At 34.1% G+C, this 15,948-nt stretch overlaps 1 protein-coding gene across 1 annotated transcript; it reads left to right on the top strand.

The window, feature by feature from the left end:
* Positions 1–1,841: 1,841 nt before the first annotated feature.
* Positions 1,842–15,584, top strand: INHBA (inhibin subunit beta A). Its single transcript, XM_014069654.2, has 2 exons — positions 1,842–2,448; positions 13,233–15,584. The coding sequence occupies exons 1-2, from the start codon at positions 2,064–2,066 to the stop codon at positions 14,096–14,098; spliced, it is 1,251 nt and encodes a 416-aa protein (XP_013925129.2). The 5' UTR covers positions 1,842–2,063; the 3' UTR covers positions 14,099–15,584.
* Positions 15,585–15,948: the final 364 nt, after the last annotated feature.

Here is a 15,948-nt window from a genome sequence, read left to right as displayed (position 1 = left end):
AATGAGTAAGTAAAAGTGCTAATGCTCTTGGAACAAAATAATATCTAATGAAAATTTTATTTCTGAAAAGGTGGGTTTTCTTTTTTTTTAATGTAGATATAGATTATAGGCAATCTTTTGTCATGCCAAGAGAATAGGAATTTCCATTAGGTAATTGTCATGAAGTATGTCTCACACAGGAAAACCACTGCAATGCTGATGTTACGTGGCATTGGCCAATCCAGTTTCAACTCCATCCCACAACATTAAGAATGACTTTTAAGTAAATGTACAGAATAGGATAAAGCTCTGTGATCTGACTATCGTTACAGAGAGTTTTGAGATTTTGTCAAGTTTCTATGGCAGAAATCATTAGGAACCTGGGGGCCAGAAAGGCAAAATATAATTGTTATATTCCTTCATTGACAGTCCTAAAGTTTTATCCTCAAAAATCATATATGGCATATGCCTTCCTTATCAGAAGAAATGTTCAATTACATGTCTACTACTGCTATTAGATTTAACATTCAAATGTAAGCTTTTCGCCTATTAACAAAAGCCAGCAGTCCAGAATGAAAGTGATGACACAAAAAGTGACACAATAGGTTTCTTTAAAAAAATAGTTTCTCAAGTGATAGTATTTATATACAGAGTATTCAAACTTGGTGATATCAAGGGAGATCTAAGCAACATATGTAAAGGAAATGAGTGTTGCTTTTATTGTTAAAAAGTTGTATAAAATATACAAAAGTACAATATTTAATGCATTTTAATTATTTCATTAACAATATATTTGTGCTCTTATTGTTCCTTAGATTGTCTACTTCTCTTGTAGATCATAGGATCTATTCTATTATTTGATGTATTTCTAAAAGACTAAATCTTATATTGCAGTGTAAGAAAAATATGCAAAGTGGTAAAATCATGGGTAGAACTATATGATTTATGATTAAAGTAATTAAGATAATATAAATTAAATTGGACAAAAAACAACAACTGAGGTCTCAAACATGCTTTATTATCTGTATAATATAACAAAGGTATGAATATCATCCTTGCCTCAATGTCTACAGCTGCAGACATTAATGACAATCCATATATAATTAACAAATATTTGCCTCTTAATGGAGCAATGTTCTTTTAAAAAAATCACAGGGTTTCAACATGTACCAGAAAAAAAGAGTAATTTTCATTAAATCAAGTGAAAAGGATGTAGTTTTAAATAATATGACTTTGTCAACTCATTAACATTTCCAACTTTAGTAATTTTTAGTTCAGTTCTCTCCAAGCCATAAGCATGGATTAATCTTAAAAGTGTTACAGCAGATGAGAAAGGACTTCAAATTTTAATAAGAGTCCACATATTTAGTAGAGCTGTGCAAGTCTTATTGTGTACAGAACGTGAAGTAGGAAGCAGTTGGACATCTCCCTTGGATGTGTTCAGATATATTCCAAGGATATCAATAAATAGCCTTCTCATTTCAGTTCTATTAAATTGGTCTGAGGCACTTCGTGAAAAAGATAGGAAAAGAGGAAAAAATCCAGAGATGTCTAATTGGGGTGGGAGGGATGGAGAGAGGGAGGGAGGGGAGACAGGAAACCACCAGGCAAACTATGGGGGGGGGGAGTGATTTCAAAGGCAAAAGTGGTCAGATCATAAGCCAGAATGCCAATATAAATGAGAAATATGTGCTAGAGTGCAATGAGCATAAGGAAGGCTTAAGCTGTTCCTCCGCCTTCTCAATCAGAGCTTTACTCATAGACAAAACTCCCTCCCTCTCTCATTCAACTCACTTAGGCTGTCCTCCTCCCTCATTTCTCTCTGCCTATTTCTCAGCGTGTGCTTTGCCTACAGCACGACAGAGTCAGACTCCTCTCACTGACAGTCAAAGACATCATTTGCACTTAGTGAATTCAAAGAGGGACCTTCCAAACCAAACTTCACCGAAAACTTTTTGTTCTTCCTGAAGAGAAAAGAGGAATCAGAAAGGGGGAAAAGCCAATTGAGTGAAGAAGTAAGTAATTGTGGGGGAAGAAAAGCCTTGCCTTTTAAAAAAGGAATCACAACAACTTTTGCTACAAGGATGCCTTTGCTTCTGACTAGATTGGTGTTGTTATTTTGCTGGATTATAGCACAGAGTTTCCCAGCCTCAGGATTGGAGGGGCACAGTTTAGTTTCTGATTGCCCATCCTGTGCCCTTGGCACTCTCTCCAAGGATGTGCCCAGTTCCCAGCCTGAGATGGTGGAAGCTGTAAAGAAGCATATCCTGAACATGTTGCACTTGAGAGACAGACCTAACATCACTCAGTCAGTGCCCAAAGCTGCACTTTTAAATGCTATCAAGAAACTCCACGTCGGAAAAGTGAGAGAGGATGGCAATGTGGAAATAGAGAATGACATTGGAAGAAGAACAGAAAAGAATGAGTTGATGGATCAAACATCTGAGATCATAACGTTTGCAGAATCAGGTGGGTACTATTGAAAGTGGGGGTGAAGGGGGAAGCACAATGTTGTTAGAATTGCAATTAACTTTTCTTTGTAGCTGTTACATTCTAGACAAAGTGGTGGGAAAGTAGAGGGCAAAAGTGTAAAGGAATGTGGATATCTAGAATTCAGCCTTGATTACAGATGTTTTATTTATACTTATAAAACTAGCCAACAAGTGAAGTACAAACATCTAACATTTTTGGGTTCAATATTAAGAGGTGAGTACTACTTTCTCTACTTGAGAAAATGACTGATCAGTTCTAACCAGAATGAGATTGTAAATAGGCAAATGGGCTAGGAGTGTTCTTTAAAATGGTGTAAGTAAAAAAACACACAGCTACAATCAGTTTCTAAATTAACTCACTGTAAAATCTGTCAAGATGAGGAAAAATATGTTACTCAGTTCCTAGCAAATGTTCAGGGCAGTAAAAGTTTAACAACTACTTTCAGAAAACCTAGTACTAAGTGGGGCAAATAGTTGTAGGCAATCCAAATTGTAATGCTGACTTTTGCACAGTGGGGGGAAAAACAAAGCAAAGAAAAATGGTAGTCCTAAGAGTTCTCTGCCAAAGAGTGCAACTTTGATGGGGTGCATTTTCAACTACCGATACTTATTTTTCAACTCATTTTCAACTCCTGCAAACAGGTAATTATTTCAGCTGCTATTAAATGATAAATATAGACTTTCTTCCCTGTTTAGCCTTTGTATACACACACACACACACACACACACACACACGTCCATATGTGTTCCTGTGCCCAAACAGTCATATATTCAGACTTACCAATAATGAGAAATTAAAGAATCACAACTTAAAACTTTCTGAAAATTAATGCTGTTCCTTAGTGAAAGTACTTTTCAGTGATACCAAGGCAACTTGCAAGGAATCTCATTGTTTTGTTTAGCCAAACGTATGGTAGTAAAAATATGCATAGGCACTCTGAGCATTTTTGTTTAAAAGTTTGTTGGAGCAATATAAACAATTAAGGCAACTCTCTCAGAGTTTCCAGTTCTGAAAACCTGTTGATTCAGATGTTCTGTTTGCAGAAAAAGACATGCAGAGAAGCATGTATGGTATAAGAGCAGACATTCCTGCTGATAAATGGCATGATTTCCCACTGTATGGTTATCCTTGGTATATATGGTAAGTGTAGCACTTACCAAATTGCAACTCCCCCCTACTCCACCCCGGCTTGCCTGAGAAGGGTTTGCTTTGAAAACAAAGAAAAATGACTCATTCTCTCCTTTTAAAAGGTGGTTGGAAGTGATTTTACTCCAGTGGTTTTACTCTATGAAGCAATAAACAGTCAGAAACAGGGAACTTGATAGACCATCTGATGGGCAGACACTGCATCCAGTTTACCACAGAACTCTCTCTAAGACAGATGGAATGAACTGTGGTTTCTCAACATTGTGTGAGTTCTAGAGGTTTGTACTGTTTCTGCTTAAAACAGACTCCAAAGGCAACTGTGACATGCTTCAACTGTAATGCACAGCCCAATTGGCTTAAAGAATCACATGGTTAATATTTGTTATGCCATTGCCCAGAAAGTGGCCAATAGTCCAGCAACTCATTATTTCTTTCAACTAGAACTTATAAATGTTCAAATTATTGTGATTTATCTTTTGTAGGAGCAATCATGATTATAATTATGTCAATGTTATATTTGTCACGTTATCAGTTCTGACTAGAGTTCATTATAGCAAAACAGGAAAAAACCCCAAAATCCTGAATTCTCCTGAAATATACATTGTTCTGTTCAGATTATAGAACATAACTTACTTCAAGCATAAAGACCTTCCTCAAGATCATTCATCTTTCTTCACCAATTTATTCCATGCTGAAATGTGAAGGTCAAGGAAAGTTTTGTCGCACAAAACAATATTGCATAATATTCAATTTATATGCTAGTTCTAGTCCTCTCGTGGTTATCAGTTATCTTTTTAGAACTCATTCTGAAAATGATAAGAAACAAAACTTTGCATTTAATCATAAAGGAAGTTTATAGAATATGGAGCTGTTGAAGTGCACAAGTAGAAGTCAAAACTTGCTTTAGATTATATTTAAAAATTAATTGAATAACATGAGAAATTTTCTTTACCAGTATTTTGCTTGTTGTTCTTGAAAGCAAAAGTAGAGAATAAATGAAAATGAATGGAAACATACCCTCAGTTTTGTCAAACTTAAATTATGAAAATAAAAGCGATATAGTTTTTCTTCTTTTTTAATTTTTGAAAACAAGTTAATTTAATAAAGTTATCTCAATGGTTTCAAAAGTATTCTGAGAAAGTTTCTAAATTATAGTTTATAGAGCTCTCATAAGTACACACATCCTTTCTGAACTGAGATTAAGTTAATATGAAAGGTGGGGGAATAAAAGGCTCAAAGGCAACTTTCTAGATGAAATAAGAATTGGACCATTCTAAAGTCTGATATACCAAACTCATACCAAAGTACAAGTGTTCTCTGATCCAAGAGACCAGGTAAATTCTTGCCAAGAGCTTCTGCTTTTTGTTAAACTAATAATAATAAATAAATAGGAGAAAAATGTTAATTTAATATGGCATCACAATTACATTTATTATAACACAATTAACAAAAGATATTTGAAAATTACATAAAGCTTTTTCACTAGTAAGATCAGATTTACAGTCAGCTAAAATGCATTTTAAATTGTCTTTGGGAAGCAAGAATGACTATTACTGTACTTATCAAGAATATCACAAAAGTGAATATTGCTGCAATAAACTAGCTAACACCCTAAATTTGACAGTCAGATGACTAATAGCTCCTGGACTGTGTTATATACTGTTGCATTTATAATATGCTATTGGTAATTAGAAAGCCACTTTGGTGTAATGGTTAAGGCATCAAGCTATAATCCAGGAGACTCTGAGTTTTAGTCCTTCCTTGGGCACAAAACCAGCTGGATGACCTTGGGCTGGTCACTTTATTTCAGCTCTAGGAATGACAAATCACTTCTGGAAAAAACAAGAACCCTGCAGGGTCTTGTCCAGGTAGAGTCTGAGAATCAGACATGATTGAACAGAAAAAAATGGTAATTCAGCAAGCAATTTTTTAAAAAGTTGTAAATGACAATTATGGGTAAGGGAGAGATAATATTGACATTCTAGTGATAATGATCAGCAGGTAATCAGGAATAAATGGAAACGGTAACTAAATTTATACCAACTTTGCCTGAACCTGAGCAGGTATACTAAAAATAAATGTCTTAATGTTTTCAGAGGTTATCTCATGTATATTTTCCACTTTCTTGACATCTCCACAAAAGAAAATTTAATGATTTTTTAAAAATAAATTTGCAATAAAGTATTGAAGGAAAGTAATATTAACGTTTCAGATCCATTCATTAAAAAAAAAGTTTCCAGTGGTTCATTTTTTATACCGAAGACATAAAAGCAAGTAACCACAAGAGGGCGAGTGCTTTAAGATTTCTCCCTCCCCCCTTTCCATTTCATTCAAATTAACCTAACTTCAAGTTTCAGTTTTTTTAATCCAACCGGCTCTGAAAGAGAAATTTTGCAGGGTTTATTGCTCTTTTCTGCTTCTTTGTCTTGTACTTTTTATCTAGCAGAATTGAAAAATTTCTTTAGTAATAAACTACTGAGGAATATGATATTCAGAAACAAAGCAAAGAGAAAATGGGGAGAGGAAAAGAGAGAGAGGGGAGGAAAGGGAGGGCAGCAGAGAGAAAGAGAATACTTGGAAGCTGAAAACTAGCCATTGTTAAGGGAAAAATGGTGGTGTCATTCTTTTTTTGAAGGCCATCTGACGAGTTTAGATTCTTAGCCAACATGGAGTGGATATTCACAAGGAAGGCTGTTTTATAAATCTTGACTATTTTGTTTCTTTTTTCAAATTGGATGCTTGTTTTTGGCCCATTCTCTTTTGGGGAAAAAGCCCTATTTATGATCGTTAAGTTTCAGGTGTAGTGGGAACAATTTCACCAATCCATTGATAAGCTAAATAAAGTTGGAAATATTCTTTCAATCTGAAATTCTGGGAAAGAATGACAGAAGAAAAGAAAGATATTGATGAAGGAGACTAACAGACAATAATCGTCAGTAGTTTAAAGGGGTATTCATGGCAGCTGAAGATATATGTGAACAAGCTGCTATGTTCCTATATTAATATGTTGTTGCAGATTTATTAGTAAAGATTTACTTTACTAGTTACCAGTGGGAAAGGTTTTATCTTCAGGTAAATTTGCTTTGCAGGACAGAAGAACCTTTCTCCTTTTTTAAAAAAGTGAATCTTGAGTCCAGCCTTCGATTATCCTAGATTTCTTGTTTTGAGGCAAGTTATAGCACATGTCCTGACTTACATTTTGTCTATATTAATTTCCAGTTTGTGACATGTATCAGGATATGTCCTGTAACCCTGAAGAAGTATTAAGTTCTGAGACTAGGTCTCTTGCTACTTCTCTGAACATTCTCAGTTTAGCTTTTCCAACAAAATGGGAAGGATCGAAAATTTAAAAAAATGAGTCAGAGCATCACTGCTGCAGCTTGCCTCAAAACAAGGCAAAACAAGAAATCCGGGCCTCAAAGCAAGAAATCCAGGCTGATAGAAAGTTTGACCAAATTTTTTTGAGAATTTTTTCATTTAAAGCTCCAAATGAATCTGGATGTGATTCAGATGGGTTTTGGATGTTCAATGAATCAGATTAATGGATGGACTTGACTCATTTCTGGTCACAAATATATGCATTGTAATGGTTCAACTCAATCCAAATCTATTCAGATTGGTCCACTTGTTATATTTGAACTAAATCATTTCAATTTTAATATTTGAAAAATATTAAAATCAAATTATAGATTTTATTCAACCATTGCAATGATTCAGTCAATTTGTATCAACTTTCCAAATTGATTGAATATCCAGGGTCAATGAAACATCCTCACTTGCTACTCTATTCCCTCAGATCTTCCATCAAAACTTTGGGAAGTTTCCTTTGCTTGGCTCAGAAAGAAGAATATTATTGTTAAAAGAAATAGATCTATAAATGTATCTGTTTAATCAGCCAAAGACTTATAATATAATCACATCATTATGAAATATTTTCCATTGATTCCCTTGCTGCTTGAAGTATCCTAGTACATAATCTACTCAAGAAGTTGGGAGACTTTCACAAGAAAACAAAATTTTTGAAAACAAACCAAGGCTGTCCTTGAATTCACCACTTCTTTGCAAATGGAAGGAACACTTCCATGCATTAAACACTTCATATTTTGTACCTAAGCCAATGAGATTTAAATATGGTTCTTACCAAATAAATTATTTTAAGTGTAACTGACCTCATTGGTAAGTAATCTAAGACTGGCTGGCACAGTAATTAGTTTTGCTGTAAATTAATTATATTATGCAGTGTTCCCGATTGAACATATTTAATTTGTATTCCTATATATTTAATTTATGTGCTGTTTTGTTTAAAATGTACAGCAACAGGGACCTTAGGGTATGGTTCTCCTTCACAGGCAAGAACACATGAGAATAACTCTTAGAATTTTAGGCGGTCTGACTAGGAAAATTGAAAAAAAATCTTGTCAAATATTTCAGGATTTGAGAAAATAAGTAAAGTAAGGAAGATGAGTATTATGCAATCACTTTTCAAAAATAGCAACTGTGATCAATAAATAGGTTTCAGGCTGAGTATCTGTGTCTGCTAATAGAATTGTGCTTTTTATTCATGTTGTTATTTGTCAGTTAAACATTTTAAGACACAGCAGAGAGAAGTAAGGTGTTTAAGTGCCAGTTGGATATCTCATGCTTTTGGCTGCAGTGTATTTCCCAAAAGCCTGTATGAAATGACAAATGGTATGTTAATATCCTGTAAATTGCCTGAATCCACATGTATATTTCCTTTACTATCTTCTTAGAAAAATTCATATTGATATTGCTTTGGTGGTTATTGATTGAATTATGTTTCTTCTTGTATAGAGATCCAAGACTATTGGCACGCAAAAATATAGAAACATTATAGCAATTCACATTAGAAAATATTGAAAACAATATAAGAAGGAAGATATAACACTAATTGTCACCACATAAAATGTGCATAATGACAAATGGTACTTCATAAAAATGGGATGGTTTGGAATTCAGGCACAATTATGTTAATAAAAAAGTTTTCTACTAAACCAAGTGAATGGAAACCTACTTGCCTTTTCCTACATGAGTGAATGATTTTAATTTATCTCTCAGGCCTCAAGATTTAGGAAAAAATAATATTTAGATGTACATTTAGAGACATAAGTAGGGCAGAGGTGGTATTCAGCCAATTCTGACCGGTTCTGGAGAACCAGTAGCGACATTTTGAGTAGTTTGAAGAACCAGCAAATAGGCTGGCCCTGCCCCCACTGCCTCCCAGCCTCCCAGCTGATCTTTTGTTGCCCTCCATTCCCGGAGAATGGAGCTGGAAAGCAGGTTAGTGGGGTGGGAGAGAATGGGGATTTTGCAGTATCCTTCCCCTGCCACACCCACAAACCCACGCCTACAAAGCTACGCCATGCCCAAAGACACACCCACAGAACTGGTAGTAAAATTTTTTAAATCCAACCACTGAAGCAAGGTAAGGTCAAAATCTTTTCCTGATACTAGATAATATATGTTTTCCATTGAGAGAAGTATGTGTGTACATAGGATCTATGCATAGGAGCCTCAGTGAAAGTTTATAGAATAAATTATACAGTGAAGCTCCTAAATGCCACTACCAGAGATGGGGATATCCTAAATGATCAGTATCTGCAATAAATTAATCAGACATTATTTATACTGCAATAAATTAATCAGGCATTATTTATTTTCTCATAGAAAGGGAAAGGGGGCTTTAAAACAGGAAACTTTTGATCACCTTTGCATTTATATCTAAACATGCCCAAAAGACATTCTAGTATAAATCAATCAAGTTTGCTGTATAGAAAATAAAATCATTCACTTACACTACAAAACAGAACAGTTTAAAAACAAAGTAGCAGTGAATAATAGAAAAATTAAATAACACCTCTTTTTTACTAAATTGCTACTTCTTTAATAGACTTAATATATGTGCAATAGAAGCTTGTCTACTTACAATTAGGTTCCAATGGATTCAAGGGTAAGGAACACATACATGTTAAGGATATCAAGCATAATTTCCACCATGCCAGCAGGAAGTATAATGTTTCTTGGAAAATAAATTTCATAATTTGTTAACTCTTACAATATTTTAAAATGTATTAAATAGTCTTAATTTTTAAATAATTTGCCTGTTACAGAAATTTCAATTTTTATTAAGCAAAAAAATCATGCTGGAAAACATGAATGATTTCTTTTTTTTTTTTTTGTAAATAATGTTTATTCAGAATTTTAATTACAATTGTAAAACTACAAACTAAACTTAGAGAAAGGAATGGGAAAAAATTAAAAAGTACAAGAAAAAGGAAAAGAAACAAAAGGACTATTTCTGTTTCCATTCTCAAATACACTTTGAAGAAGCTGTTTTTCTCATTGGAAAATTGCCTCTGCATCTGCTCTTCCAATTTATCTGTGATTCTAAGAAATTATTCATATATAAAGATCCATAATGATAAAGCTTAGCTCTTGTTTTGTTGTGTTTTATAGTGCTTGTTGTACACCACTACAGTATCCGCTTGTTTTGGCACTATGTTCAACTAGTTCTTACTGTGAATCTATAACAAGCTGTTTTTTATTAGCTGGTTTGTTGTGAAGCCTGATGCAAATTTAAGACTAAGAGGAAGTGGCTGATCCAAGATCACACAACTGGCTTCATGCTTGAGGCTAAACTAGAATCTTGTCTCCTCACTTCTAGTCCAGCACCTTAAATTAGCTCCTAGGTAACAATTTCTCTAGTCTTTCAGTGTACTGTCAAATTGGTGTTGATGCTTAGCAACTATATTGATGGACTTTCTTGATAACAATCTCTCCCCTATCATGATCCTTCAGGTCTTCAACAGAAGAGAATTCAAATTTTCTTCAGAATTTTATTCATGTCAAAAGTGCATTTTCCATCATGAATTCTGAATATAAATTCTTACAATTTGTAAGAATTTAATTTGTATGTTTTTGATAGCCATATAGAAGTGACACAATAAGCAGGTTTAACGTGATAATGCAGTTGTTTTACTCTGTTAGGATTAGAAAGATAGTAATGCAAATAAGACAAGATTAGATGCTAATTCAATCCTTAGTGTATATTTTGTTTTGCTTTCATTGTACAGCTGCTATGTTAACTCCAGGTGTTAAATCTATCTTCCTCCTTTAGCCAATCAGATACAGATTGAAATGGAAAGATACCTCTCTATTTGATTGTTTACTTCAGTCTAATCTAAAGGAAAAATGTTGACATTCTATCAAGTTCATGACATAATCTAACTGTATTTATGTGTTTGTAATATTGTATTAATTTTTATTATGAGATAATTTACAATTCCTGACAGATTAAGTATTAAAACATGTTTTCCTGGCTGACATTTATACATTTGGGTTTTTAAAAAATCATCTCTTGTTTAAAAATACAATTTCAAATGAGGCCGTGCTGTCCAGAGATATCTGTAAAAATCTAACTGAAGTAATGAAAAAAATATTGCAGTGTTGCATTGGAAGTTCTGCTTCTTACATACATCAAAACACGAAAAGGGAAGAGTTAGTGTCACAATGACACAGCAATCATTTCTTCATTGCCTCTGTCCTCTATGCAATCTGGTTTTGATTTGCAAAACATACTGTGAAATTTCAGTCCAGTTTTATTTATGTGTTGATGTGGTAAGTAGTGCCATTCAACCATATAATTAAAAATGCCCAGTTATGTGAATGCAAATTAGCAGCTTCAATCCTCTTTTCTAATACAGTGTGGACATTAATGCTGATCATTTTCACTGGAATAGTGGAAATAATTTCCACTTTACAGTCCAATCTGTGCTTAAATAATTTTTTGAATCAGAGTTTAAATTTACATGTACTGTACTTCTTAAAAGTCATACAAATCTTTTGCAGTTAATACATTTGATGACAGATTGACTTTCAGAAAAAGAAAGGATATAATTGCATTGCTGTAGAAATCAATGCAATTTATTACATTTTTTAAAAAGGATCTTATCCCGCTTTTTAGTAAGGGAAGTTCTCTGAGACGTTTAAGTGTAATCAGTAGCTTTACATAGACTTATAACAGAAATGATGGGACAAAGATAGCACTTCCAGGAAATAATTCATCAAGTTAAATACAGGTTGATACTGAGGTCTTTAATTAACTAAATAAAAATAAAAATAATTGCAAGATAATTAGTAGCAAAAAAAAGTATACTGGAATAATGAAGGACCAGATCAATGCATGGTATTTCTTCAAAAGTTCAAGAAAATTTTCTATCACATTTCCATGTTAAGGATGTCAGTGGTATATCTGTGTTATAACACTAGAAAAAGTACTTTAGTCTAAATGATAAAAGTTTATCATGAGATCAAGACAGTGCTGTATTGAATTTTGTACGAAATAACATTTTATTTTGAAAGCAATTATAACCATCAAAGCACCATTTTTTACAAGCATTTCTGGAGAATTTTGGTCTTCCAGAAAAATCAACTACCATATCTCAAAGTTTAGTAATTCATTTTAATTGTAATTCAAAGATTTTGCAAAAATATATTAAAAGGAAATGCAGTGTATATGTATACATTACCCTCAGGTTATGATTGACCTCTTGTCCTCCTATGGAAACATTTCAATAATCTGAAACTATTTGCCGTAATAACAAGTTTTGTTAATATATTTGAGTCAATAGAAACCAAGATTGAATTTGACTAACTAAAGAAGCCATATAAAAACACTGTTATCTCAGTGAAGATGGCTTTGCTGAAGATACTTTTGTAATCATATGTTGTGGATATCACTTGAATCTACTCCAACAACCCTGTATTAGAGCATAATGGTTTAAGGTCAGTTTACTACATGCATGAAAAGCTATGTCTTTGCTCAGTTCTTTTTTTTGCTTGCAATACACCTTTAAATATGAGGAAGGAAGGACATTCCAGTTATCTAGTACAAAGATAGATAGATATATACAGTAGCTAGATGTGTGTGTGTGTGTGTGTGTGTGTGTGTGTGTGTGTGTGTGAGAGAGAGAGAGAGAGAGAGAGAGAGAGAGAGAGAGAGAGAGAGAGAGAGAGAGAGAGAGAGAGAGAGAGAGAGAGAGAGAGAGAGAGAGAGAGAGATCTTTGGATCCATGGCAAAAAGAATGGTATTCTAGACATAAATGCTTTTCCTTCCTTCCTTCCTTCCTTCCTTCCTTCCTTCCTTCCTTCCTTCCTTCCTTCCTTCCTTCCTTCCTTCCTTCCTTCTTTCATCCTAATCTTCAGATTGAATCATTTTACAAGACATGACAGGAAAAATAATAATACAATAAATAATAATACAATAATCACTCTCCCCAAGATGGCCACCACCATAAATATTCAATTCTGGTTTAAAGCATGTGGATAGTCTTGTTTTGTCAATTTTGAAATAAATGCTCATATTGGGGAGGAGGGGTAGGTAAGGGAGGATGCTACATAGACTTTTAGGTAGGGAATTTTATTCTAGGCCACAACAGATCTACTATCAATTGCCAATGATAGGCTGAAAGAAAATAAAATCTATAGTTTAAAGCCAATGCTTTGCTACTTTTCTCTATTTTTTTTGTTAAAAATTGTTTTGTTGTTATTAAGTGATTTTCTTCCTTCCTTTCTTTCTTCCTTTATTGATATTGTAGGTCATGCCAGAAAAATGCTGCATTTTGAAATTTCTAAAGAAGGCAGTGAATTGTCAGTGGTGGCTCAAGCTGATGTGTGGCTTTTCCTCAAAGTATCTAAAGGTAATCGTACCAGAACAAAAGTGACCATTCGACTACATCAACAGCAGAAACTGCTTAAGCGCAGCTCTCAACTTGTGGAAGAGGAAAGTGGACGAAAGGGAGGCAAAAGTGAAATTCTCATTTCTGAAAAAACAGTTGACACTCGTAAAAGTACCTGGCACATTTTCCCAGTTTCCAAAAGTGTTCAGGGTCTCTTGGATCAGGGAAAGAATTCCCTGGATGTGCGGGTTACTTGTGACAAGTGTCAAGAAACAGGAGCCAGCCTGGTGTTGATGGGAAAGAGGAAAAAAAGGGGAGAAGCTGAGGAAGGTAATGAAAGCACAGGAGAAGAGGAAAAAGAGCAATCCCATAGGCCTTTCCTAATGATGCTGGCCAGGAATTCAGAAGATAGGCATCACAGACGGCGAAGGCGAGGCCTTGAGTGTGATGGAAAAGTCAACATTTGCTGCAAGAAACACTTCTTTGTTAGCTTCAAAGACATTGGTTGGAATGACTGGATCATTGCCCCACAAGGCTACCATGCCAATTACTGTGAAGGTGATTGTCCTAGTCATATTGCAGGCACATCTAGTTCCACTCTCTCTTTTCACTCTACTGTTATCAACCACTACCGCATGAGAGGCCACAGTCCTTTCTCCAGCCTCAAGTCATGCTGTGTTCCTACCAAACTACGACCAATGTCTATGCTTTACTACGATGATGGGCAAAATATAATTAAAAAGGACATCCAGAATATGATTGTAGAAGAATGTGGGTGCTCATAGGTTGTATGCATTTTGCATATCAAGACTTTGGGACAGTCTTTTTAAAAATGTCAAGACAAAAATTTGAAATAAAATATAACAGGAAAGACCAAATAGTCAACAAAACAGTTACATTTTCAACATAATAGCATCTAGTATTTAAATTATAGACAAACAGAAGAAAGAAGAATGACATTGTTTCTAGGACATCAAGGCAATGCAATCTATATGCTCTATATTTTATTGCATGGTATTCCAACTTAGCAACAAGGGGAGATATCTTTCCCTACCCAATGTTACCTATGCATTCAAGCCTTGATAACAGCATAGCTAAAATAAAGCAATTTGACTGTTAAATCCAAAATGTTATTAAAATTCTATAAAAGCCATGTGTATGAAAACTACATTCACTGGCACTTTTATTCCCAAGAATTTACCAAGGACACAATGAGTGTGCACATATGTGATTGTGGAGGTTTCTTATGGCAAACACCTTCAAAAAGCACGTGTGTGTGTGTGTGTGTGGTGTGTGTGTGTGTGTGTGTGCTTATAAAGGGGACAATGCAGGTGTACTCACCTTTATTTTCTGCACTATTTTTGCAAAAAAGTTTTTAAAAAGTAGGAAAGAGAAAAGAAAGAAAAAAGAAAAAGAAAGAAAAAGAAAGAAAACACAAAGTTACATTTCGTAAAGGTGCTTATGACATTAGAACTATGCAACCAAGTTCATTTGAAACTTTACCTGAGAGAGACAGAGACAGAGGGACAGAGAGACAGAGAGAAGGAAAGAAAAACCCAGACTTAAAAAATAATAATGGAAATACCATTTAATTTTTTCTTCAATGAAAAATACTTGAAAGGATATATGTTTGTCCAGTTACTGGGCCAACATTTCTACATTTTGTAAAAATGAGAAAAAAGTTTTTTTTAAAGAAAATATTGTTTACTATTTGCACTACAAACTATGTTCAACCTGTCTTCTATCCTTTATTTAACAAGTAATTTGGGGAGGGATTTGGTTGGGTTGGAAGGGAGTTGAAAGCTGCACTTATTGTGAGCTATATAAGAACTGCTACAGCACACAAAATAATTATTTTTATTACAATATTTTATATCTTAAAAATGTACACCAAAGATGTTTGTGTGAGCCTCAACAATTTTTTTAAAACTAATGGTATCTATAGGTTAGGATCTGATTTAAGGGTCATTAGTGAAACTGGTTGTATTCAAACTATGGTAGATGGTTTCTTGATGAATCTGACCACCAGATTTGGCTATTCACTTATAAAGCCCTTCAATTATCCATGGAATTTTGAATTAAAAACTGAATTTTAGATTACTGCAATTGTGAATCCTTCATATGTACAACAGCTGTGCATTAATGGAAAACAACACAATAGGAAAGTGTAATCCATATTTGTTTATGTATGTGTATATACAATTTCAGCATTTCAGGCTAGGCTTTTAATGCTCTTAAAAATAATGTTTGTGTGCCAAGCACAGTGTATTATTCCCCCCTCCTATTTAAAATTATACCACTGTGTATAAAACATCCAATATAAACATAGACCAATGTGATCTTGCATCTTTCTTTAGTGGTAAATTGAAACTTCAAGAGAGCAGGACCCACTAACTCTTGAATAGTTTAAATCTATGTAGCAATTAATGGACAGTGGATATGAATATTGGTAATTACATATGTTCATTTGAAAGTGTGAAAAACAAGCAGAGAGAGACAAATGAATAAGAATACTTGTGTATTGCCTGGTCTTCTTGCATAGTTTTTGAATTATATTGGAGGAAATATATTGGTAGATAATGCCAGACAAATAATTTGCTCATTGTCTTGCCAACGTATTATTCTCCACATAGAA

The sequence above is a fragment of the Thamnophis sirtalis genome, unplaced genomic scaffold (genome assembly GCF_051295495.1).
Source record: "Thamnophis sirtalis isolate CommonGarterSnake01/CBP01778 unplaced genomic scaffold, rThaSir2_p1.2 scaffold_4, whole genome shotgun sequence".
NCBI classification, from domain to species: Eukaryota; Metazoa; Chordata; class Lepidosauria; order Squamata; family Natricidae; genus Thamnophis; species Thamnophis sirtalis.
The sequence above is the reverse complement of the archived record's forward strand: the minus strand, read 5'-3'. Positions and strand labels throughout refer to the sequence as shown.

Bases quoted from the DNA above. Each gene is read 5' to 3' on its own strand.
- INHBA (XM_014069654.2), top strand. From the start codon at position 2,064: ATGCCTTTGCTTCTGACTAGATTGGTGTTGTTATTTTGCTGGATTATA. The intron at 2,449-13,232 runs GTGGGTACTATT...TTGATATTGTAG, and splicing joins CATAACGTTTGCAGAATCAG to GTCATGCCAGAAAAATGCTG.